This window comes from Xenopus tropicalis, chromosome 5, assembly GCF_000004195.4.
Source record: "Xenopus tropicalis strain Nigerian chromosome 5, UCB_Xtro_10.0, whole genome shotgun sequence".
In the NCBI taxonomy this organism is placed as follows: domain Eukaryota; kingdom Metazoa; phylum Chordata; class Amphibia; order Anura; family Pipidae; genus Xenopus; species Xenopus tropicalis.
This window is the reverse complement of record NC_030681.2, coordinates 99039804-99066892: the sequence shown is the minus strand read 5'-3', so window position 1 is coordinate 99066892 and position 27089 is coordinate 99039804. Positions and strand designations below refer to the sequence as shown.

The window sequence follows — 27089 nt, the reverse complement described above, 5'->3', positions numbered from 1 at the left end:
ACAGGGCTGGGTGCATTTTGATATCCATCTGTTTTCAGGATTTTTGAAAGCAATATGAATCTACTGATTTCAACAGCTTTTAATATCCTGCCTCCCTAGAGTTTTCTAATATCAAATATGTAATGTTTTGCCTTTATGCTTCCCATATGCAGACACCAAGCTTGTGATGAATTGAACTTTTTCTCAGCAAGCCAATTTACTTCTGAGTTTCTGCAGTCTTTTGGCTTGCTAAACTCACCCTCTTAGAATGAAAATGCTCGCGAGCAAGCCCACCCTCTAGGGTCTCCTGACAATATCCAATTGTCACTGGGAATTATTTTGAAAGAAATGTTTGTCTGTAAATGTTAATTGTTCGGTCATTCATTTTTTTCTCTGTGGTGATTATTATTATTATTGTTAATAATAATAATAATAATAATAATAAGACCGATTAGCGGAAAATATTAATTGGTAAAAGGCATAATATAAAGCTGTGTGGAAAAATGATCTTGTAAAACACCCACCATCACATTGAAAAACACCTAGCACCACCACATTAATATCATGTAAAATGCCCTGTAAACTAATAGTTTTATGTGTGGATGAGTGCTTGAATTATCTGTGCATTTGGCTTATTGAATTTGTAATAGAATCCCACAGACAGGAAGCCATAGGGGCCTCTTGGTGTAAGTCCTGTTCCTATTGTACAATGCTGCATTGCATGTTAGCGGCAGGCAGGCATATGTCGCAGGATGGACCATTAAAGGTCTGAGTTTTATCAGACAGTTTTGTGAATGACCAAAAGAGTTGGTAATTACAAAAATAAATAAGTAAACAAAGTCAGAAGTAAGCACCAAATGAGCAGTGTTGTAAATATTCTACCCTGCTGCAGGACCGCAAATGATCTTCTGGCATTTGCAGTGATGTCCTTAGCATTATCTATCAGCTTTCACAAATGGCTTTGCTAAATGTCAGAAAAACAGGGCTCGGTATACTTCAGCCTGTAAACAGCTTGAACTGCATTCTGACAAAGAAACAAGAATGAAAGGATCCGGCTGCCATTCTTTAACATATGAATGGCACAGCTGTAGCTGTAAAAATAGTAAGCATGGGTAGGCACTTCATTCACAGTGACAAATAGGAAAAGATTTATAAGAGTTTTATTTTCAAATGAGCAGAAAAAAAGGTTCCTGCATAAATATATTAATATTGCCGGGTATGTTGCAATACCTTGGATACATATGTACATATGTAATTATTCTTTTATTACAAATACAGTTGAGTACATAGATCTTTTTAAAGAACTAAGTAAAAGCTTCTGTCTGCTAGAGGTATAAATGCCATTTGGGAAGATTGGCTTATACTGTGTATAAAGGTGGCCACACACGTGACGATTTGCGATCTTTAAAGATCGTTAAATCTTTAAAGATTGTTAAAGATCGTTAAATCCGCCACTAACGTTCAGGGCTGAAACGGCAGATAAGGAGGTAGAAACAATAGGATTTCTACCTCCTTCTGCCGATTCACCGCTGAAGACAGATTTTGCTCAGGTGCCTTCTATGGCGCCCGATCAAAATCTTTTAACCTGGCCGATCGGCGAGTCGACCGATATCAGCAGCCTCCTGCGATATCGGTCGACTCACCGACTTGCCATACACATAACGAATAACGTACCAAACGAGGTTTTGTACGATATTATCGGTGCGTGTATGGCCAGCTTTATAGAAAACAAACTGTATATGAGTACTGAAACAATTAACCTATGTAACTTACATTAAGGTTATTAGGAAAAGGGAGTTTTGGATTTGCAAAGGTCTTCCTTTTGGAAAAAAGGGGAGATTTAACAAAAGGAGTGATTAAGGTCACTTATATTACTACCAATGGCAAAAAATCAGCTTAAAGGAAAGTCTAAATCACTGGGGGTGAGCATCCCCTAGTGATTGTAATAGCTTACTGTGCCTGATACCCCAGGCCAGTGCTCCTGTTAGCAGAAGTTCTTCTGTGCTATCTTTCTTGCTTTTCTTTTCACTGAGGCGCGGGTGTGCATATGTGCACTAGAGTGAAAGAGCCGGCCTTTCATTTCTAAGTTTGGCTTTCACTCTACCGCGCATGCCCCTGCCCAAACCAGAAGGAAAAGAGGGTTGACGACTCAGAAGAAGGATCTTCCACAGAAATACCCTGGGCTGTTTTTAGGGAAAAGGAGCCTGAGCCTAGGGTATCAGTTTAAGGAAAACTATACCCCCAGAATGAATACTTAACCAACAGACAGTTTCTATTATGTGAAGTGCCCTATTAAAGAATCTGACCAAACTGGAATATATATATCAGTAAATATTGCCCTTTTACATCCTTTTCCTTGACCATTTAGTGATGGGCTGCGTGCTCCCTCATCACATGACCAGAAATAATGCAGCTCTAACTGTAACAAGAAGTAGTGCGGAAGCAAAAGGCAGAACTCTGCCCATTAATTGGCTGATGGGGCCTAGCATGTATGTGTGCCTTGGCTTGTTTGTGTGCACTGTGAATCCTATAATCCCAGGAGGCGGCCCTTAATTCTTAAAATGGCAATTTTTTTATGTAGGAGTACCCAAAAGCACATAGTACTAAAAAGTATATTTTTATGAAAATGTTTATTTGGATGAAGCGGGGTTTTACATATGAGCTTGTTTATGCAATATATTTTATAAACTATACCCCAATACATTGTTTGGGGTATAGTTTTCCTTTTAGTGATTCTAATCACTGGGTGGTGCCTCACAATGATTTTAATTTTTCTTCTCATTTAAGGCCAATGATACATTATACATTTTAACACCAGCACAGGAGGATAGGTGTGGACAACAACACATCTGTAAATACCTTTGCATTAATTTCAGTGGCATCCCCAGTGGTATAACATTTAAATCACTTAAGGTGGTGCAAAGGTACTTACAAATGTTTTGGTTCCCGATGCCGGAAGAGAATAAACATGGGTTACGTACCATGTGCCATTGCCCTAAGGTCTGCAGGAGAGTAGCAAGTGAAATCTTCCTTCTTTGGAATCAATAAGGGCAAAACTAATATATATGTTTATAACTTACATTAAAGATATTGCACTATATTTTTTATAGATGTTCTAAATGTATGACCTCTAAGCTTCATGAGTTACAGATCTCTAGGGAGTTTTCATAAATAAAACTAAAGCAAATACACTCCCATGTCTGGGAAAGGTTGTTGAGGAGGCTACTTCATCAGGATTACTGTAACTATTCCCACTGATAGCAGTACATTTAGGGGCATATTAAGTATAATGTATAATCCACAATCAGATTTGAACAGTCACCTACAAGTTGGAAAACAAAAGCGAAGATCAGATTGGATGCTATGGGCAGTATCACCGGTGATGTTGGCTTACACACAAGTCACTTACACACAAGTTTAGTTCTAAAGGGACTGAGGGGAGGTTAGCAGTGATGAGCGAATCTGTCCCATTTCACATCATCAAAAAATGTGCGAAACTTCAGAAAAATTTGTGAAATGATAAAAAGTTCACAAACCACAACAGTTTTTGATGCGCAACTTTTTTTGATGCAACCACATATTTTGAGAGGCAAAATTTTGTGCCCATTTCACAAAAACACTGCACTGCAAATCCATGCCTGGTGAAAAAATTCTATCTATGGAGGAATTTAGGGATGGCATGCCGAATGTTTTTTTTTTAATATATTTTAAAAAATAACTTTGAATCCAGTTGGTGTTTGTTACTAAGGATAACTGCACTGTGTTTATTTCTTTATCAAAAAACATTTTTCCTGTAATCTAAGGGTGCTTTTTAGATGTATAAATCCAGTGGTTTTATCTACGGCCTATACAATATACAATATATACAATATGACGTCATCCTCTGAAGACACTTGAGCTGTTTTGTTCAGGTTACCCTGGATATGAATAAGGTTGGTTTTCAGTAATTGAGTTTGAGTGCAGTCAGTCAGTAAATCAGATATGATTTAATTGGTCAATGTTTGTTTGTTTGTTTTTTGAATTGAAATGCTTCCATCAAGCCCATGGCAAACTGCCTAATAAAGGAAAGAAACCCACAAGGCTTTATGTTGTAAGTGCCCTTACAATAGGATATAAACAGCTGAGGTTATGTTATTTGCTTGCTTGGAATTGCACACAGAGGGGGCTGAATTACATACATCTGTTTCTATTAATTGCAACATGCAACTAAGTACTTTACAGCCCAATGCTATGATTGTTCTTTAGTGATTGTGTCAAAATATCTTAGGTGTAAAACTATATTATTTTAAAAAATTGTCCTTTTCCTTTCCTATAAATTATATATTTGCAATGAGTAAATAAACTATTTAATAGTTCCTATGTGTATTTCATTTATATGAGATGGGGTTGACCCCTAGATCCCAGTATAAAAGGCTACCTACCTACAGACATTGTCTGTCCCCAGCAGCAGTGAGCGTGCAGAAAGCTACAGTCCCCAGGGTTGTAAATAACCCTTATAGTGTAAGCCTAAAATCATTTTGTGTTTCAAGCTGATTTGGGACATTTTTTTGCTTGTTTCAGGGAGTCTGTTTCTAAGAACTTCTTGGCAAAAAGCATCCTGGCTTTATTGCTGGGTTTATAGATACAGTATGCATTGAAATTAGCTGATAAGATCATCTAATTAATTAAAAATGCCAGAACTGCTGGCTACAGGAGATGTAAGAGTTAATTAACAACAGGAGTGCAAACTGCAGATAAACTGCCTAATTTGCTATTGTGGAGTTTTTACTCACAATGCCCCTCTCTTTCCCAGCATTGCATTAATGATGCTGCATTTGTCACTAAAATGGCACAGCAGCATCTCAAAAGACTTTAAAATGATACATTTTAAAAACCTGGCATTTAACTGGCATGATGAGGTTGGAATAAAAGAATAAGATCATCTCACTTCACCTTATTACTTTTGGCACGTTGTAGACAATGACATTCTGAGACATTTTATAGCTGATCTTCATTTTTATGGCTTTTTAATTATTTAATGCTTTTTCCCTTTTCTAGAGTTCTTGAGTATGAGATTAAAAGAAATACTATTACTTTTTATAAAGTGCTGTAAGTTGCATCCTTCACTGGACATATACAGTCCAAAAACCATATACAGGTATAGGACCCGTTGTCCAGAATGCTTGGGACCCAGAGTATTCTGGATAAAGGGTCTTTCCATAATTTGAATCTCCATACCTTAAGTCTACCCCAATAGCATTGTTTTGCATCCAATAAGGATTATTTATATCTTGTGATCAATTACAAGGTACTGTTTTATTACTACAAAGAAAAACGAAATCAGTTTTAAAATTCTGAATAATTTGATTTAAATGGAGTATTTTCCGTAATTCGGAGCTTTCTGGATAATGGGTTTCCGGATAAGGGGTCCAATACCGGTACATATTAAAAAAAACTCTTATTCTGATTACAAAACTGTGTTGTTAACAGCATGTGTTAAACAGTAAAGTGTTACACAGCTATTTGCTAGATGCATATGTTTTAACATTAGAAAAAATGATGAATAGGAGCTGGCTTGAAAAGAAAGATAAGTAATAATAGCAGGAGAAATATCTAACCTCGCGGCTGGCAGCCCATGGACCCTAGAGACCATTTTGAGTCTCACTGCAGAGGGAAGTAGAACAGCAAATAATATTGTAAGACCTTGAAAAATAAACATTAAACATTAAATAACAAATGAAAAAGTTTGCTTTTATCCAGCACATCAACTAAAGATTTTTATTGAACTTAAAGTAGAAGTAGAAAGTAAAAGACATAGGGGAACATTTACTACAATTTGTTTTTTTTTCTGGGCTTGAAAGTCGTATAAACTCAACATGATATAAATTTGAATTAAGCTCGATCATTGCTGTATTTATAAAATGTCTTAATAATGCTTGAAATTTCGAGTATACATTTGAAACTCCAAATTATTTGAGTTGAAAGTATTGTTAAAACTCAAAAAATTCGAGTTTAAATGGACCTTCGTTTCCATGAATCCTCTTTATTTTTCCCAAACAGGAATTGCTCCAGCAGCCATTTAAGGAGCATTGGTGCTCATTCTTGAAAAACAATAATGTGTCTGAATTTCACTTGAAACTGGGTGAAATAGAACACAATGATGGGGGATTAACTTCCCCTTGAAGCTGGGTGAAACGAAAACAATGAGGGAATTAACTCCTCACTGAAAGTTTAAGGACAGGCACTCACTGACTATTCTATGCTTCTACTATTCTAAGGGGCACATTTACTAATCCACGAACGGTCCGAATGCGTTTTTTCGTAATGATCAGTATTTTTTCTACTTTTTTGCTGCAACAACTTTTTCGTATTTTCTGCGACTTTTTCGTCGCCGTCGCGACTTTTTCGTATATTTTCAGCGACTTTTTCGTTGCCGTCACGAAAGAAGCGGATTGGCTTGTCCGCCGTTTACAATCGTTCAATACGAAAAAATCGCGACGACAAAATAGTCGCGAAAAATACAAAAAAGTCACAAAATTTTAGTTTCCAATCCGAATTTTTGTCATTCAGGATTCGAATACGTGCTTTGGTAAATCTGCCCCTACGCCTCCATGGTACTATTCCATTCTTAATGGTACTCGACAGATCAAACCTGTCAAATTTTTTTTGACAAAAAAAATTAACTAAACATAATCACGATTTATGGGAAAAACTCAAATTTTTCAGGGAACAATAATGAAAAAATCAACTTCTGGCGAAAACCCATTCGTACATCCCGAAATTATTTACGTAAGTAAGAAAAACTCCAACTTTGGGCCTGATTCACTAAAGGGCGATAAAAATTATCGCACGCTTTTTAGCGTTAAAAAACGCAAAATAATTTGCGCACGATTCACCATAGTATTATCGCGTGCGAAAAATCGCCATTTTCGCATGGGTTATTTCTCGCACTAGTTTTACCGTTTTGCGTTAATTTCCGCGCTGAAAAGAATACGATCGCATGATTCACTATAAGTTTTGCGCGCTAAATATCGCATTCGGCTATGCGAAAATTAACACCCACTACAGGCAGGCGAAAAATTATACAAAAGTACAGTAAATGATTTTTTGCAATAAAATATGGACTTACAGTGTTATTTATTCAAGTATGTGTTTCCCCTAGAGTGACGCAGCCGCCAGTTTGCAGCGAAATGTTCATTTTTAATACAGTAATTTTCTGCAAGTATTGGCGTGTATGGCTAACATGGCGTGCGTTCATTTGCGCGACTATTTCTATTTGGCTACAAGTGATGAAATGTTTTGCCAGGCATGGATTTGCAGCGAATTTTTGGACGTGCGTTGAATTTTTTTCGCGGCGGATTTTTTCATGCGTTTCTCAAAACAATCCGCCTATGGCAAAACGCATGAAAAAATTTGCCACGCAAAAATTCACCGAACATCCAAAAATTGACACAAGTGTCAAAAAATAATAGTCACGGGCAACAATTTTTTTGCCCGCACAACATTTTTGCCGTTTTGTGGATCTTTCGAAAGATTTGCTAATTTTTCACTAAAGATAACCAGAACACATTTGCTCATCACTAGTGGCTACTATTTATAAGCATCTACTATTTATATGATACCATTTATATGCTACCATTTATATGCTACCATTTATATGTGGCTAATATTTATATACACCATTTATATGCGGCGACAATTTTTATACACTATTTCTATGCTACCATTCATATGCGGCGATTATTCGCGTAATTTAGCGCATGTACCGGCAAATACCGCATTGAAATAGTCTTTCGCGAGTTAAATAACGCATGCAATATCTCGCGTAAAAAAGCGCAAGTATGCTTATAGTGAATCGTGCGAAAAATCGCCAAAATTAAGCCGCGGTAAAAAATTTAGCGCACAATAAAAATAGCGCACATTTTATCGCCCTTTAGTGAATCAGGCCCTTTATCTCAAAATTGCTGAGTAAATGTGTCCAATAAAGTAGGACTGTATCAAATTCATTATTCAGTTTGGTATTTCACTGAATCTTGGCACTCCTAACCAAATCTACACTCTTACAGTCATGTGACCAGCGAATAATTCAAACCAACCATATTTTTCCATATGATAAAGTGTTTATTTGATAAAAGCAGGAATTTTACCATGAATTATGTGATACACACGGCTTGCTGAGGTCTTGTTACTTTGTTGAATTTCTTGAAATAGCTTACTATCTGTGCCCAATGCTTATGGAGTGCTGAGAAGGCAAGCAGTTTAGTAAGTCTTTTACATATTTTATTACTTTTGTGTGCAGACTGATTGATCTAGACACCCACTCACGGAGCACAGCTTAAAGGAACAGTAACTCCAAAAAATGAAAGAGCTTTAAAGTAATAAAAATATAATGCACTATTGCCCTGCACTGGTAAAACTGGTGTGTTTGCTACAGTAACACTACTATAATTTATATAATAAGCTGCTGTGTAGCCACGGGGGCAGCCATTCAAGCTGGAAAAAAGGAGAAAAGGCACAGGTTACGTAGCAGATAACAGATAAGTTCTGTAGAATACAATAGTGTTTTATCTGTTATCTGCTATGTGCCTGTGCCTTTTCTCCTTTGAATGGCTGCCCCCATGGCTACACAGCAGCTTATTTATATAAATTATAGTAGACTATCTGAAGTAAACACACAACTTTTACCAGTGCAGGGCAGCAGCACATTATATTTTAGTTACTTTGATACACTTTCATTTTTTGGTGTTACTGTTCCTTAATTTTATGCAGAAGAATTCAGGCTTTTAAATTAAAAACCTGCTCAGGCACACATAAAAGCTAAACAATATTTGTCTGTGCAAGAGCATTTGGTTGGTATAGAATTCTATATTTAAATATCAGATGAAACATCCTGGAATGCAAAGGGCCTCAATTACCAATTACAGGGCATGGTGCAAACATACAAAAACCATGGCTATTTGCATCTGTTTCGTGCATGTTTGCTCCCTGTCCTGCTACTCTACATGAATACAGCTCTGCTGAACACTACCAACACTGTTTGTTCTAATAAATACTGGCAACATTTAATAGTCTAATGTAGTCTACTTTGCACTTATGGGCTGTCTCATCTTGAGCCACTAACTCTACCAGTATGGATATGCACTTTGAAAGGAAAGCAGAGCACCCTTAGAAAGCCTATACAAATGCGGAAGAATGTACAAACTACATGCAGATAGTGCCTTGTGAAAAGTGAAGTTCATGCCCCTGTGCCACATATCTAGTTGGTATGGGAGCAAATCCAGTAGCTGTTACCTCATTCTACCTTTGCCTCTTTCCTTTTACACTCTTCTCTTGTCCAATTAAGACTAATATACGCCAAGCAAAAATTCACTGAAATGCTCTGTCCCCAGACATTTTTAATGGTGGTGCAGGTACAGGCAGTTTTTGCCCTGTATGCATTTGTTTTTGTGAGACTATAGTCTGATGTGCAAAAGGAAAGTCCTTCAAAGTTGTATTAAACAAACATATCTAGTATAAATAAATTTAAAGCAACTGGACTTGTTTAGTAATCATTGAAGACATTTCACTACTCATCCGAGCAGCTTCTTCAGTTCAACTGACTGGTATGGGAAGTCCTCAGCATATATACTCTTCCACTAATCCAATCACAATGGCACTATGTTACTCTTCAGAAAGGTGACATCTGAAACTCACAGAGGTGTGAATGCTGTGGGGTTACTTTGAAAGGATTACCAAAGATTATTGTCCCTTGTCTTTTAGGTGTATTTCTACACCTAAAAGACAAGGGACACTCCTTTAAAATTAGCAACGTCCAAATTTTGGACAAAGAAGACCGCTGGTTTGAAAGAGGTGTAAAAGAGGCCATTCATGTCAAAGTGGAGAAACCATCCCTTAACAGAGGCGGGGGACTTCAACACCATCTGTCTGCTACATACAATGCTGTTCTAACATCTGTACCCCGGCAGTTTCAGAACTCTTCACACATCCATTCATGCAACTCTAACAAGTAACACCTGTTTGAAGAGTTGCATGATACTTTGGTAATCCTTTCAAAGTAACTCCACAGCATTCACACCTCTGTGAGTTTCAGATGTCACCTTTCTGAAGAGTTACAAAGTGCCATTGTGATTGGATTAGTGGAAGAGTATATATGCTGAGGACTTCCCATACCAGTCAGTTGAACTGAAGAAGCTGCTCGGATGAGTAGTGAAACGTCTTCAATGATTACTTAGCAAGTCCAGTTGCTTTAAATTTATTTATACTAGATATACCATGACCTGGATGAATGAAAATCTTTATAGACATATTAAAAAAAAATTTATGTTCTGATATTAAAGGACATTTAGGCCAATGTCGCACCAGGTAAAGGCGTATTGAGTTCCATTGTTAGTGATATCTGTTTGTAAAGGGAAGTTCTAGTCAATTATTCTAGGCACATTCCTGCCCCAGGCTATCTAGATTCAAGTTTGCACTGACAAAATCAGCCTAAATATTTCAGTGTTATATTAACATTAGGGTCACGGCACATGAGATATTTTTCACACAATTTTATATGTTTGAATAGCAATTTCTGACCAAGTGCACCTACAATTTCGTAGGCTGGATATCTCTGATTTATATAATTTGTCACCCTCTTAGAAGAGGGCACATCTGTAACATATACTCTGTAAATACCGCTGTACTTCTCTGCATATTTTACCCTCAGGCCCTTATATTGATAGAGCTAGAGTAAATTCCATATCTGCTCTTCTGGCCCTGAATATATCTACAGAAAAATAAAAAAAACAGAACAAACCAAGCAACCAAGCTTGTTATTTATTGTCAAATTCACCTAAATCTTGAATAAAAAATACTGAAGTTGCCATTTAAGAGGCACTGAGGGCTGGAAAGGAAAGATGCAAAATCAATATAATTATGAAATCAATATTTAAATACCATCTCATACAGGTTTTCAGTGAGCCAACTTTAAATTATGAACAGCGCATACAATTTAAATATCAAGCTTTCAGTGCCCTTTGAGGCACTTAAGAACCCCTGCCATATTTATTCATTTTATTAAGGAGCTAGCCAGGTATTACTTTACCAAGGGAAATGAGAATAAAGTAAAAAGCCAAATAGGAGCTTAAGCTGCAACGTTAATACTTGCAAAAAATCACAAATTTCGTTATTGTTAATATTAACAGGAAATCTATATCAGACACATTTTTAAAATATTATTATTATTATTATTATTATTTCTATTCCCCTATGTCTCTATTTCCCCCTCCCCCATCAGATCATCAAATTAAATTAAACAATTAGAGCTTGAGGAACTTTATTAGTAGTTTTGGTTACATTTAGACCCAAGCTGGCATTGATAATGGGCAATCAGCCCTGGCTCACAGTTGATGTCCATTTCAGCTTACAGCTCTTCAGTTGGCCTGAGGACAGGGCTCTGTGCAGTACACTCAGGTTCTTTTACTTCCATCTTAAAGAACTCACTAGCACATGACAGAGCCTTCACCATACTTTTGCCACCCAGGAGGAACTACAGTCAAGAATGTCATTATACACTGTAAAGTTATGGTTTGCTTTGCTTTGAACAAGAGGCCCCAGAACAAACCATGAAAATAGAAATAGTCCATTCCTCCTTTTTTCATGAATTGGGCAGATAGTGCTCTCCATTACACCAATTAAGACAATGCTTGGTATTTCACAAGGGTATTGTGGACTTGAGTGGGTGGCTGCTCACCCATGGAAATTCCAAATTTTAGGCTCTTGTGCTATTGTTCTTTCCAGAAAATCATTAAGCACTACTAACAATAGCACTTAGCTTTCATTTTCTGAGAAGCTGTGTGGCTACCTACTTGGATGCCCAAGACATTTCGACATCACAATCACTTCTCTTACTGTTGACTAGAAATCCTGAACAGGACAGGGCAGATAATGGAGCTGGCTTGTTGGAAAGCTAGCAGGCTATAATGGTGTCATTTGAAACATTGGTCTTTTTAGGACAAAGGATTCTGTTGCCAGTAATTGTTACTGGCAATTACATGGCTTTATTATATATATATATATATATATATATATATATATTATATATATACACCTGTTTCTGCTATGGGTGTGATTAATAGCTTTTCACCACATAGTGTATTTTTAGAATGCTACTTGTGTCCATTGTGATTTACATATCCTAAAATACATTAATAACACAGGCAGAGCAATAACTCTTCAAACAAACACATATACAAATACAATATGTTTCAAAAGTTCAGATACATAGAAGGAACCTTCCCCACAGAGCTTGCACTCATACATACATAGTATGATAATTTTTTGACTTATTTATTTAGGGAAATGTAGTGTATAATTGACACAAATATTAATTGGGCAGTTAAAAGCAAAATTGGTAGTAAGTCATCTTTATTCAAGCAGGCAGCTTCAGTCATACATAAGCAGTCAATGCAGAACAGTAAAGGACTGGCATCTAGTGGGAATCATTTTTGATCAGCAACACTCAGTTGTCAGTATAGTTCAATACTCTACTGCAGGACCCACAGTTACCACCTTGACTGATTTAAACCATAAACTATAGAGACTGACAACACCAAACAATGCTTTAAAAAGTCTTTAATTAATGACTTACATGTAAGCTACATTGAAGGAGACATGTAACATATTTCATTATAAGTTTCTTGTACTGGCAGTGTCCTAACCATTTGGGCAAGTTCAGGGTTTTTATGGCATTTCCCATTCATTTTAGTATCCAAAAATGAGATAATAAAAAAGTTAAACTTGCCATAATTGACTATTTAGTTAAAGCAAAGCGTCCTTGTTAAAAACAAAAAAAAAGATCTGCTAGTAAATCCTTATGGCCGTTGGCACAATTTAGTTATTGTGAGAAATTGTTAAAATAGGACCATCAAGCTTCCGATACCTGTTACATAGGCTTAAAATAAGAAATTATAATATGCATGTGAAAATAATGGGCAGCACATACAAAGCAATCTTAAAACTTGATCTCCAGCACCCAGCATTTGCACAGTAACACCACTAGGTTACATAGCGCTAATATTTGGCAGAAGATTTTTAGATCTAATTCAAATCATATGTCTAGATATGCTTCCTTCAGCAGTGAAAGTAGAGTAATTTGTATGTATGTATGTATGTATGTATGGGCCATTTCTTTGTATTCATAAAAAGGGAACTTTATATACATAGGGCCTTTTCTTGAATATTTTGCCTGTGACAAAGTTTCTAGATTATAAATAAAGAAACCTAAGGCATTTCACCATATACTGTATATGGCTGTAGAATGACTTAATAGAGCACTAGAAGTATTGACACTGATAGTGATTCATTTATCTTCATGAGTTTATAGAAAGCATCTTGTGCTTAATGGTCAGTTAAATTAGAGGTTATCAGTAAATCTATTATATCATAAAATCAATACATAATTGTTTATCATATGGTCACACAGACCCAGCCATGCGACTACTAGGATAACTCAATATTTTCAAGTCAATATATATTTTCAAGTATATATATATGTGTATATGTACATGTGTTTGTGCATTTTAAATTAATATAAATATATATATAATTGCTTCAAAAAGAAGAAATAATGCATGCCATGTTATTAAATATGAGGATATTAGAAGTCACTTAAGAGTACCAAGTCCTTTATAGGCTAAAGTTACCACATTACTTGAAGAATCAGGATCATTTCTAAAGGAGAAAAAAAGGTACAATCAATGGGGGGGGGGGAGAGTTGTCAAAATGATTGTCCAGAATCAGCAGTTAGAACACTCACGGCCTGTTAAAGGAACAGTAACACCAAAAAATGAAAGTGTATAAAAGTAATTACAATATAATGCACTGCTGACCTGCATTGCTACAACAGGTGTGTTTGCCTCAGAAAGACTACTATAGTTTATATAAGTAAGCTGCCGTGTAGCCATGGGGGCAGCCATTCAAAGGAGAAAAGGCACAGGTTACTTAGCATATAACAGATAAATCCCCATTATATGGGGCTTATCTACTAGTTATCTGCTATGTAACCTGTGCATTTTCTCCTTTTTTCCAGCTTGAATGGCTGCCCCCATGGCTATACAGCAGCTTATTTATATAGTAGCTTTTCTGTAGCAAAAACACCAGTTTTTTGCAGAGCAACAGCACATTATATTTTAATTACTTTAAAACACTTTAAATTTTTTAATGTTACTGTTCCTTTAAGGATGAGATGTTTATTTAATTGCACCATGAAACTACGCTGATTGCATCCCTTATTTTATATCTAAAAATGCAAAATACACAAGTACACCTGTTTAGGCCTGTCAGGGTTGATTGATGTGTATGGAAAGTGGAAAAACATATATATAAATATATATATAGAGAGGTTATTTGTCATGATTTAATCACATACCTGTAAATAGTATGGACGCACCTGGGGGAGTACTACAATTAAGATATTTCCTATCATTAAAAACATCCCAACATTTCAATTGACATCAGCTTCAATTCACTAGCCTATTCTTTGCTTTGAATTTGCAAATATGTGAGAAAAGTGACTAATGCTGTAAAAGGAAAATGGTCTTAAAGGAACTTACAAAACATTTAGTGCTCATTCAAAAAAAACCCTTAGTGCTCATTCAAAAAACCCTTGCATCCTGGGCATGTCTGCGCTCTGCACTTTTAGAGTGAAGAGTGCAGTCTTGGAAAGCACCAGACAGCCCTGTCCCTAGTGTCTGCCTTAGTGCACAATTACACACAGCTTACCCATTTTTTCACAATTTACACCCTGCCCAGGCGTGATAAATGACCCCTCTGGAGCTAGACCTGACAGTACTAAATCTTGCCCTTTTATGTTTGTAATACAAATGCTGTATATTATAATTATAGCATAACTGCTGGTGAAAGATGTAAAATGGAATGGGCTGACAGGTATCAGTTGAAACAGTTGAAAGTAAAGAGAGTTTAGCTCTCTTCTACTTTATATTTAAGGTTAGTGTCATGTTAGTAAATACACATATATGTTTAGATCCTATAAGAAAAAATATGCTTTTACCAGGGTGCAGTGCTAAATAACATTAATGGCAACAACACAGTTGGGAAAATAATAAGATTACCATCACTATATTATACTGTATGTTTGTATGTTGCATAGATCATTATTTATATGCCACTAACTTCTGTACAAACAAAATTATAGAAGTAAAGAAGAACATAAAAAGGAATATAAAAGCGCAATAATTGCTCAAAATGCAGCAGGTATAGAAAGGTCCTTGCACTTACAATCAATATAAATAGATGAATGTGCTTGTATAAAGCAATATGCATAAACAGGAGACCAACAAATTCTATCTCACTATAGGTAACTAGACCTTTGCACCTAACCAAAGGGTTAGTGCATTAAGTGCAGCTGGTAACATACAGGAAATAATGGGAAATTTATAAAGGGTTTGCAGAATCATAGCAAGCCAAGATAATACTTTTAGCTAATGAAATGTTTACAGAAGGGAGGCAATAGAGGGGTAATAAATAGATTTCTTTCTGCAATTGACAAATTATAGTTGAGCCAGTTCCTGAACTAAGCAGAACAGTTAGTTAATTAAAACTAGTAACCATGTACATTGTAAATTGATAACAAGTCATCCACTCCTCTTTTTAAATATATGTTATGTTTACTAAAGCGAACTCCCCTGATAGCTAATTCAAAAATCACTGCTTTTTTATGAATTGGTTGTTCAATGTGTATGTGACGTACAGACACATACAAAAACATTGTGGTTATTCCCAGTGATTAACCACCAACTGCATTTGCAGAAGCACAGAGTGTACCTACAGCAATTCCAAACCTGTCAAGTGTTATTGATCTTGGATGAGTTTCCTAAACTCATAATTAACCCTGTGAATGCCATGAATATGGCCCCAAATATACCAATATTGTAATAACCATGGGCAGTCTTTGATGTTCACTCCCTAATTCGTAGGGTGTGTTCATAAATCAGTGGGGCAAACTTCTTGCTAAAACACGCAGGGAACTGGTGTAGTCATTAATGAATTAGCTTTTTACCAGCATCAGCAGAACCTAAGGTCTAAACAACACTGGAGATTTCCATACGATTTTGTGGGTCAGACTTTGGGGCCGATTCAGTAAAGGTTGTTAACACTTAACACATAGTTTTATGCATTAAAAAGTGTTTGTTAATTAAGTAACGATTCATCAAAGTAATTTTGCATGCGTTACTACTCATATCACATGCGCAAAAATCTCAATTGTAACAAAGCATTATGTCCATCGCATTGCGATAAATATCTAATAGAAATAATACTAACGCATAATTCACAAATATATGAAATATTGCAATAATTTGTGCTAATATTAACACCTACTAGGAGTGGGCGTTACACAAAAAAAATTGTGGTTCGTGAGTTCAAGCAGTTTGCAGTCCGATTTTTGTTGGATTGTGTCTATATCCAACAGTCAATGTATTTCAATGAAAAGAAAACGTCTTTTAGACACCATCAGATTTTATCGCAGCATGCAGTGTTCCCTTCCGACAGGCATGTTGTGTTGGACAACAAAGCTTCCATGTAGTTTGCACATCAGATTTTTCTATCAGTCCCATTATGTGTTGACCCCTGCAACTACATTCAACTAGTAGGATGTATTCTGTTGATCCAACACCATCTGACAAAATCTCCCATGTCGTTTAGCTCTAATAGTGACAATACATAGATCCCTTTGGGTTCAGCTCTCACATAACGTTTAAGTGGGCACAAAGAAAAATACTATCAAATTAAAGGTCTACACATAACACTTGTTAATGATATCCACAGCCATCTGTTCAGATAACATATGCGCTACAACATTGCACCTGAAATAGAATGTAGTATTTCATTTTAAAATGCATGGTGGTACAAAAGATTATTATTATGTCCTACCATGGGGTGTAGCTATATTATTTCTGTGCCATCAAGGTATGTGGCCCCTTGAGCAATGTTATAGGGGGTTAGAACTTGACCACCCTGCAATTAAGTTGGTGAAACTTAGGACTGAATTATACTGAAATCTATATTTATTATTTTGTACATATACTGGTCTCTGTTTGTTTAGGTCCTTCTTTTCTAAGGTTTCCAAATTAGTCTATATGAATTCATGATTATGGGTGATGGATTTGGCAAAAATATGTTAAATGCTGATTAAATGAAAAGCAATGTTGCACTCTGCTACTCTATATTTAATACATGTCAGTACATGTATAACCCTAGCAACTTAAAGGAATACTGTCATGGGGAGCATGTTTTTTCAAAACACATCAGTTAAAAGAGTTTCATTTTTTAAAAGAGCAAACAAATTTTCTTATATTTAATTTTATAATTTCACATGGGCTAGCCATATTCTTCATTTCCTAGAGTGCCACAGCCATGTGACTTGTGCTCTGCTAAACTTTAGTCATTGTTTACTGCTGAGCTGCAAGTTGGAGTGATATCACCCCCCTCCCTTTCCCCTCCACCAGCCTCCACCCCCACCAGCAAAAAAACAGCTCCCAGTAGATATCAAAATAGCACTCAATAGTAAGAGATCCAAGTCTGGCTCATGACTCCTTTAGTTACATGGGAGTAGAAGAAACAATAGGTTATCTGCAAGCAGTTCTTATGTGTAGCACTGGCTCCTTCTAAAAGCTCAGAATCAGGCACAATGCACTGAGATGGCTGCCTATACACCAATATTACAACTAAAAACAAATTTGTTGGTTTAAGAACAAAATTTTAAATGGTAGAGTGAATTATTTGCTATGTTAACAGTGTAATTTAGAAATAAAAAGCATGAAAATCATGACAGAATTTCTTTAATAATAATAATAATCTAAAGAGAAGCTGAATACAGCACTAAACATCAGAAAAATAACAAATGATAAAGACCAAGTTCCTTTATATGTTGGTGTATTTAATCATAATCACAGAATGCTATACATTAACTTTGATATCACTCCCATATGATAATAAATACTGCACCCTATGGTTTACTGTAAATTATACAAAACATTTTATGTGCGTCTGTTCTCTTTTTAATGACAGTTCAAGCAGTTCAAACATACACTGTTCCTATAATGAGCATTTGAAATATACACAATTATATACTTGTTTTGTGCTGTAAACATACGTTGTTTTCGTAGTTAAAAAGAATGCTTGCATTTTATAGGATCTGCTGAGGCATAACAACTCAAGTAAATATTTAAGTATTAATAAATGAACAGAAAGTTTTGCACAGAAAAATCTATCACTTTAGCAACAGCTTTCCTAAGGATTTTTCATTTTCCAATTCTGGCAAGTAGTGGGTTAGAATTAAGTTAAGCAGATTTAAGAAGCTTAGTACTGCAGGATAAGTCACTTCTTGAGGAAATGTAAAGCTTAAGTGGTAAATTATAAATACAGTATGGGTAGTAAATAAACTACAAATATTTGTAAATAATTATAGGTACAGTATTTTGTTTTTTGTGTTTGTCCAAAACAAGGATTATTGATTTAAGTATTTAAGTATTTGCTTTAAAGGAAAAGGAAAGTCATTTTGGCATTTTACTGCCAATAGATTTGCCACATTAGTGCCACCTAGAACAATATATTTATTCTGCAGAAAGCTTTACTATACCGGAGTAAAACAGCCCTAGAAGCTTGTTTATTCTGCAGAAAGCATTACTATACCTGAGTAAACAGTAGGGATGCACCGAATCCCGGATTCGGTTCGGGATTCGGGCCGAATCCAGCCTTTTTTTGATGGATTCGGTTTCGGCCGAATCCACGGTCCTGGCGAACCGAATCTGAATCCTAATTAGCATAAATAGCATATGCTAATTAGCATTCAGAAAGGGTTTGGGATTCGGCAGAATCCATCAGGGTGGGTTCGGCAGCACCCAAAAAAGTGAGTTGGGTGCATCCCTAGTAAACAGCCCTAGAAGCTTTCTCTGTTTGTTTAAGATTGCAGCTGCCATTTTAGCTTGGTCTTTGTAGCTTCTGATAAAGCTTACTTAGTTTTTACCTTTTCTTCTCCTTTAGAGCTGTGACAGACAGGGAGATTAGTCGCCATGTGGCAAATCTCCCTTGTCGCGGGTGACTAATCTCCACGAAATGCCATCCCACCGGCTAGAATATAAATCGCCGGTGGGATGGCATATGCGGCGCTGAAATCACTGATGTTTCGCCGCGTATGCCATCCCACCGGCAGTGTAAAACTTATGTGAATATAGGGTTGTCACCTGTTCGGTTTTGAACTGGACAGCCAGTTTCGCTAGGGCTGTCCGGGTAAAAACTACCTGCCCGGCTTTCCCAGTTGGGAAAACTGGGCAGGGTCCTCTATTTCATAGCCCCGTTGCCATTACTTCACAATTCGCCTCCCTGCCTGGAGCTCCCGGGCAGGCGAGATGCCAACCCTATGTGTATACTTGTTTTAAATGATTGCTTACACCCTGTCCTGTATACTCTTTCTCCAGTGGGGTCATTTTGCTTCCTTTGTGGCAGGAGATGCAGGCCGCATGGGGCACTGCCTTTGGTAAGGACAGGGACGGCCTGAACATCCTGACAATTCACTCTGCTCCTCGCACTGGATTTTTAATCTGGCACTAGGAGCAGAATGCAGCACTCCTTGGGAGAAGATGCTTGTTCGATGAGCACTAAGGGTCACACTCTTGTAAATGACCCTTATATATGGCCCAAAAATGATGTTAGGTCCCTGGGGGGCTCCGACTGATGCACAGGTACTATATGCACTTTTGGGATGTAGGAAGCACTAGATTTTGTAGATTTTGGTTCTAACACTGTATGTATTAAATCTCTCTAAATAATTAATAAAAGTTTGCCCAGGAGCTGTTACCCATAGCAAACAATAAGATTTGATTCTATTATTACATATCTCCATTACTGTTTGAATGAATATAAAACTAAATATTTACTGCATTATAGAACAAGTAGGGGCAGATTAGATCAAAATTTGAGTTTGTGAAAAAAAAGTGCATAAAAAAAAATAAATGCAACAAAACTCATTCAACTTTTTGAATGCTAGCTTATTTAAGAAAAAAATGCAACAAAATATCCCTGCGCATGTTTTGTCTCAGGAAAAAAGTCACATGATGGCAAAAATCACATTTTTCCAAATGTTTTAATAACTGGGAAAATAAATAAATACATAAAGTTGTTAGAGACAATTCTTATTGACTTCTGTTGATCCCTGCTAGCTTTTTCTTGGCAAGTTTTTTATGGTGTCTTTTCAAGGATTTTTTCTTTAATAATTACTGACTATTCGTAGTTAAGAATATTCTTGAGCATAGTCGCATTCACCGTTTAAACAGATAGTGTTTTTTCTTGAATCCTGTAAACATCACATATAACATTATAATAAACATGTTTAAAGAAAATCCATGTGGTTTGTATTCTGAGGCAAAATGCAGAAACTGGAAAGAAGCTAATGGTTGAATTTTTTTAAAATAAAAATTTAAATTGCCCAATAATTGGAGATATTGTATTTTTCATGCTTTCAAGTTTCCTGTTGGCTCATGGTATCTCAGCCACGATGAGTTATTCCGAAATGTTTGCATTATTTCTCCCAAGTCTCAGGGATTTTATGCCATTTTATCTTAGTAGAGCAAATGTATAGTAGTCTCCACTCACTTGAAGAAATACTAATTTGCAAATAGATAAGGCTACCTATGCAGAATCATTTCTATAGAAAATAAAGGAAACTTTATCTTTTTTTTTTGTTTTTACTTTTTCCAGTGTAAAACCAGGAACAATATCTGTTCATTGGAGTTCCACACATAATAGTTGACAACTTCCCACTATAACATGTCAGGAGATTTAATAACCCTCAGAATATAGTACAGTACAGATTCTAGACCATTCCTTACAAAGAGACCAGCGGTATGTCTCTGTGTAAATGTTCATTATTAAAACACACATTACAACACATTACAAATAATATTTGCACGTGTTAATTCTGCTTTTACTTCGTAGAGGACCCTTTACTTCTAAGATATTGTATTCCCTGAAAGTGTTATCTTGCTTCAGATTTAGCTTATGTTCATTTAGTAAAATCATTTATGATCATGTGACCTACAGTTGCAATGATTGTACTGACCTTCGGTCTTCTTCCGCCAAGACAGTTTTCTATCCATTTCAGTTTATTTCCCTCAATGCCATATTTGTTAATATTCCTGTGTTGTACAATGGCAATTGCCTTTTGGAAGTCCAGATAAAGTCCACTGCCTCCCTCCCATCTGATCTCTATGATGCGCTGTCGAAGAATTAAATTATATTTGTTAGAGGATGTTTTTCTAAACAATTTGCTACAAAATTTACTCACTATAGAGTAATCCTTGGCTCCTAAAGAACATTTATTTTCTGTGAATTTTTAAGATGACTTTACCCCTACTTCTTAAAAGAGATGCTCTGCATTTTTAGTTCAGGGAGTCAAGTTTAAAATGCAGCCAGTGCAGAAGGAGCACTCCTGCATTTATACATTTAACACACATTATCACCATTGGCTGAACACAGCCAACCAAAACCCAAAATGATTGGGCTCATTTCCTCTCATCTTTCGTTCAGTCAGAGTAAGAAGAGTCCTTGTACTTGGGTCAAGTTCATGTACATTGAACAGTGTATGAAATGTATGCAGTGGATATATATAAAAATATAAAAGTGCCAGGATGATGGTACAAACTGTTTAAGAACCTTACAGTTAAAATCTACAGACACAAGTCACCATGTTTCTTACCCACAGTGACACGATTTTCCCAGAATTTCAGAGTAATGGTAGGTTCCTGCTAATTTGCCTGCACTGCAACTTATGCTTGATTTACCAGTAAAAATAAAAAATTCACAAACCATCATAAAAGTGGCAGAGCAAGGTTTTCAATGAGTATAGGGAGCACGTATGGGTGTATCTTTGTTAATATGTACATTTTTAAAGAACAGCCCCTGGTTTTGTGCTTTGCACTTTGATTGCATTTGTAAATGAGCCTTAAAGAGTGCTGTAACTTTATCCCAGACTAAACAGTAATATATGAACAGAGTTGGGCTTTGGTGGTCCCAGCACTCCTTGCTCTATTCCTATGTGCGGGTGTGTTGAGCCCTTGCCATTGCCATTGTACAGATGCATTAGCCCATTCCTATTAAAGCTTGTTGATACCCATCTAAACAACTGGCGATAGTGTATGCAGACCAACGGAAAACCAAGTCCAAGAGCAAAAAGCTGTGCTATAGTCATAAGAATTAATCTTAAGGCTAAGTGTAAAGCCTAGTTCACTTTAAAGAATATATTTAAAGGGATGAATAATAATACTGTATATATTCTGTATAAATTTAAACAATATCTGCTCTAAGTCACACTGAGGAGCTATGTGAAATTTTGAAACCTGCAATATTAGTATAACCTAGCCCTTTCCACTAGAATAGATAAAGGTCTAATCCACATATCCCTCTCTGAAGTCCCCAGTATACATTGTCTTGCAAATTAACCTGCTCACTCTTAAATCCACAATAAATATATCTCATAGGTTTATGTATTATAAATTATTATTATATTATGTGGAAACATAAGCAATTTGCAGGTTAGGGATGTTATGTATGTAGATCTGAATGGTTATATTTTTTATAATGGTTTTGCAATTGTAAATTTAACCTTGTTCTATTACCTTATTAGCTTGTTTGCCCAAGGGACCAACCTTAACCCTCCACAAATGCTGTGCTTTCCTCAGCTCCTGTCTCTAGCTATTTCTATAATTGTTATCCCCTTTCCATTGCCTTGATTAATGCTTGTTTCCATCATTACTAAAATAAATCCAATGTGCTTACATTAATATCTCACTTTAATGAGGGACATATTTTGTCACACTTGAAAAAAGAAAGTGTATTATTTGCTGCCCACAAAATGGGTAGAAATTTAAAATGGCCATTTTCTACCAAAGAGCAAAATATATGCTAAAAATAAGCAGTGCATTGCTGTAACCATTAATGAATTTACACAAACCCGGAAGCAAGTAACTCAAAACCTTGACTATTTTGATTGGCCAACTTATAATAAGAAAGATATTCTGCCTTGTATTACTACACATATTTACAATTTGGGCATTTGCCAGCAACAGAGCCTAATAATGACAGTACATACTGTATATCCCTTTAGTTCAGCTCTCACTCAACAGAACATTTGTTAAGTAGTCCCAAAGGAAAATACGCTAAGATGGAAAGTCTACACACAACACTTAATAAACTTGTTAATGATATCCACAGCCATCTGTTCACCTTACTGTTGCCCAGATAACATATGCGCTACAAGATTGCACCTGAAGCAGAATGTAATATTTCATAGTGAAATGCATAGTGGTACAATAGATGACAAGGTATACATGCAGAAGATGAAGATGAGCAGTATTTTGACAAATCAACAAGGATAACAAAACAAGGCCCGTGAATTGTGGAAAGTTTCCTTTCTAAATATTGTAGAAGGTAATGTGAAAGGGAAAGTGGACAATTAGATAGATAGACAGTATGTTGGCTGTAACAGGTCCTGGGGGTACAATGGATAATGTTTAATTTAATCCTGCCAATATCATATTACCTTTCTCATCCTCCAAAAGTATATTTATAATGATTTAATTATGATTTCCATAATTCCTTACTGTTTTCACTTGGGTTTGCCCCCATTATGTAGAGTTTGTAGTAAGCCAATAAATCATTTTTAAAAATAAATCTAATCCCCATATGTAATAAAAGGCACTAAGTTTGCCCAGTAGCAGTAGCCTATAGTAACCAATAAGATGTTTGCTTTTAAAGAGGTAATCAGAAAATTCTACCTAATGATTGGTTGCTATGGATTACTGCTCCTCTGCAAAGTGTCTAAAAAAAATAACTGACTTGAATAAACTTGTACAGAACTTACTGTATGGACCTTTCTTTCTAATGATTTGTAGAGAGTTTAACCCTGTAGATAATCCAGTAGAAATCTGCAAACATCTTTTTACTATATTTTTTGCGTATTTTGTTTAATCCCATTTAGAGGAGACATCTATCTGCTTCTACTAACCTTAGAAAATTGATTATGTTGGTGCAAAACTATAAAGCAGGAGGTGTGGAAGGCACATGTGGCCCTACAAGAGATGTCTGTGGGCCCCAAGCATCTTAAGGATTATTATTATTTATTGCTACTGACAAAAAGTATCGATTTATGCAGATCCTATATCTCAACAAGTTCTGATTCATAAAATGCCCAATCACCTTACCACATGATCTAGTGACGTACACTGCAGTGTCTCTGAAAACTATTACAAACTAGAACAGTAGCTTTAGTACCACATGCTTCTACATGCTTATACAGTTATAGGGGACTCACAGCTGGAGACTGGAGGGTCTAAAAGAGTTTGGTGGCTAGCTTGACATCTTCCTGTAACTTTTCCAGCACTCAGAGGCCTAAAGTTGGCTTAAAACAGAGAGATAAGATTGTTGGAAAGCTAAAACATTTGGGAGCTTTTTCTCTATATAGGGAAATTAGAGGGATTAGAGATCTCCAAGGATTTTACAGCACACCCTTTTATTACACGTGAGGGCATCCGTGATGACTTTCTTGGAGTTACACTATCGACTGGATAATAACCGCAGCCAAAAGCGCCTAACATAAATGCAGCGTATCCCATTTGCTTAATGATGGAATGAGGACACAGGAGTAGGCTTTAATGAAGCATCTAACACAGCAGAAAAGGCTCTTCTGCAATTAAAGTGTTCATCTGCAAATGCAGAACTGCATTGCCAATCTCTGAGCTGTCTGAATGAATCAGGAGATAAAATGCTACAGGTTGGTACACAGACTAAGAACAATTTTACCTAACATGGGTGGATAAATGTTTTTTAATAAGTGAGTGAAAAAACATATTTAGCCACAAGGTGACAGATACACCAACCATTCCTCTTTAACTGATGTAGGTTTGGTGGTGAAAGTTGCATGTTCACAGCCTCACTGTAATTACAGAAATTAGGATTCCAAGGAAGGGAGAGCGAAAATATACTTAACAGATGTATTATTTTCTTTTAGAAATGTTTCATCAATATTGAAAAACTAGAAGAGTATTTAGTAGTGCATTTAGCAGCTAGGCTGGAAGAAATGCTAATTTGAAAAAACGTTACATACATTACACAGTGGTACCATTAGAAATTCATACAACTTGCAGTCCCATGAAGATACATCCCTTTCATATGACACCAGTAGCTGCTTCCTGTGGAGAATTACTTCCTTTCATAAATCACAAATGTAATCTTTTAGCTACACACAGTTATTTCTCCAATTTGTACAAACTCCTGGGGTGCCAACAATCACTGGAAGTCCCAAAGTGATTTGTTGTCTAAGAATAACGAAAGCAGTAGAGTTTCACTAATTGATGCTCAAATTAAAAATACTTTATACCAAGGCACTGAACAAAGCCAAACTTTGCAGAGAATAAACAGATAATGCTAACTGGCAAAACAACAGAACACAGCTAATCATAATGCACTGGGCTTGCAACATACCTTTCATACCATGTGACACTATATATATATATGAATTCCTGCAGCTATTACTATTTGGATTGTTATATTCCAGGGGCTCATTTTCAGCACAGTGCAATGGCTAGCACTGCTGCCTTGAAAAGCTAGGGCCATATATTTACTAGGTCTAGGTCTGCAAGGGGTTGGTATGGAACCTACAAGAATATGTAAGGGCTGTTTACTAAGATAATACAAGCTTGCGATCATTTTCATTGGTTTTATAACACATGTAACACATGCTCTACAGGGAGTAGAAGGAAGTTGCTACTGTCTGAAGCCAGTCTGGGTAAGAACTTTTCCAATACATGGTAAGTTAGCACCCAGTTTCCTAAAATCAGTAATATAGTAGATGCTAATATATATATATATATATATATATATATATATATATTCAGATTTATGGTATGCGAAATATCTTTGTCATTACTAGAAAATTAATGTGCATAATGTTTCATAATATGCTGACCTAAAATCTGCAACACAAATCCTCTATTTTATTTTATTTTTATATGTTTAGCATCTAACTAAATGTACTTTTTTTAATAAGAATTTCTAATGCAAGTCACCATCTGTGATCTTATTGCAGCAGTAAAAATATGCTTAGCTTTAAGCCCGGGAACCTTAAAGCTTTATAGCAGATGAACTTTTCATTTTCCCCTAGATCTTTACTAAGGTTGTCAGAGTTGATCAAGCAACTGCCAGCATATTGCAGGTCTCCTGAGATATGGGTAATTCTTATTCATCATTACAGGGCCAAATAACTAAAGCAATGTGAGTGCTCCCAGGTACCTCTGTCAAATGTCTTACTTGCTTAGATAAGATTTGTATCTGTTAGCATAACCAAGGTTGTACAGTCTAAGGCTATGACACATACAGAAGAGAAATTTGTTTCATTAATACTCCTAGTTTTGCAAAATACCCACATGACTTCTTCCAACTGTGGGCAAAGTAATGCATTCATATTCTGTGCACATACAGATTAATATTTAAAAAAATAATCGAACAGGTCATCTACCCTTTTCATCTTAAAAGCCACGTACTTTGAACTTCAAAGTGGAGAGACCAAACTGAAAACTTTTTACTCATGCAATATAATTTACAGCTACTAACCATGGAGCTTCAAGGGAAATAAGAATTTAAATAATATATTCATTGAAAAATGTAGATTTTACTTTTCTTGTAAATCGTACGAATAATAACTGAAATATTATGGTTTGAGTTCTACTCTTCATCACTGCTACTCCTGAGGGGGATTACCTAGCTTAGAAAAACAAAAGAAAATTAAATAGACAAAATATAAGGCAAATCATCTTATCTTGCTATGAGGTTTTGTGTATGGAAAGCTAAACACAAGACCATTGTGATTCTTTGTACTTTTAGAACTTTAAAGCTCATACACGTTGGCACAAAGCTTAATGCACAGTGATTAGAATGTAACAGACTAGAGTACCCTAGAGTATGAAGGGTTATTTTCTTTCCAGATTGCTTTGTGTTGAACCAGTGGCCCGGGTCTCTGAGGAGACAGCTGTGAAGAAAAGTTCTAACTGAGCCATATTGAGTTTTCTGAGTAGGACAGAACA

At 36.1% G+C, this 27089-nt stretch overlaps 1 protein-coding gene across 3 annotated transcripts in view; it reads right to left on the bottom strand.

Annotated features, from left to right (window-relative positions):
* The window catches only part of dlgap2 (discs, large homolog-associated protein 2), a 252368-nt gene that overhangs the window by 114036 nt on the left and 111243 nt on the right, over window positions 1-27089 (bottom strand). For 2 of the 3 annotated variants that reach the window (XM_031902504.1, XM_031902505.1), the window contains exon 3: window positions 21074-21229. The exons of the other annotated variant lie outside the window; for it this stretch is intronic. In XM_031902504.1, coding sequence (XP_031758364.1) covers window positions 21074-21110 — 37 coding nt within the window. In that variant the 5' untranslated portion in view covers window positions 21111-21229. The remainder of the gene's footprint in view (window positions 1-21073; window positions 21230-27089) is intronic. 3 annotated transcript variants of the gene reach the window in all.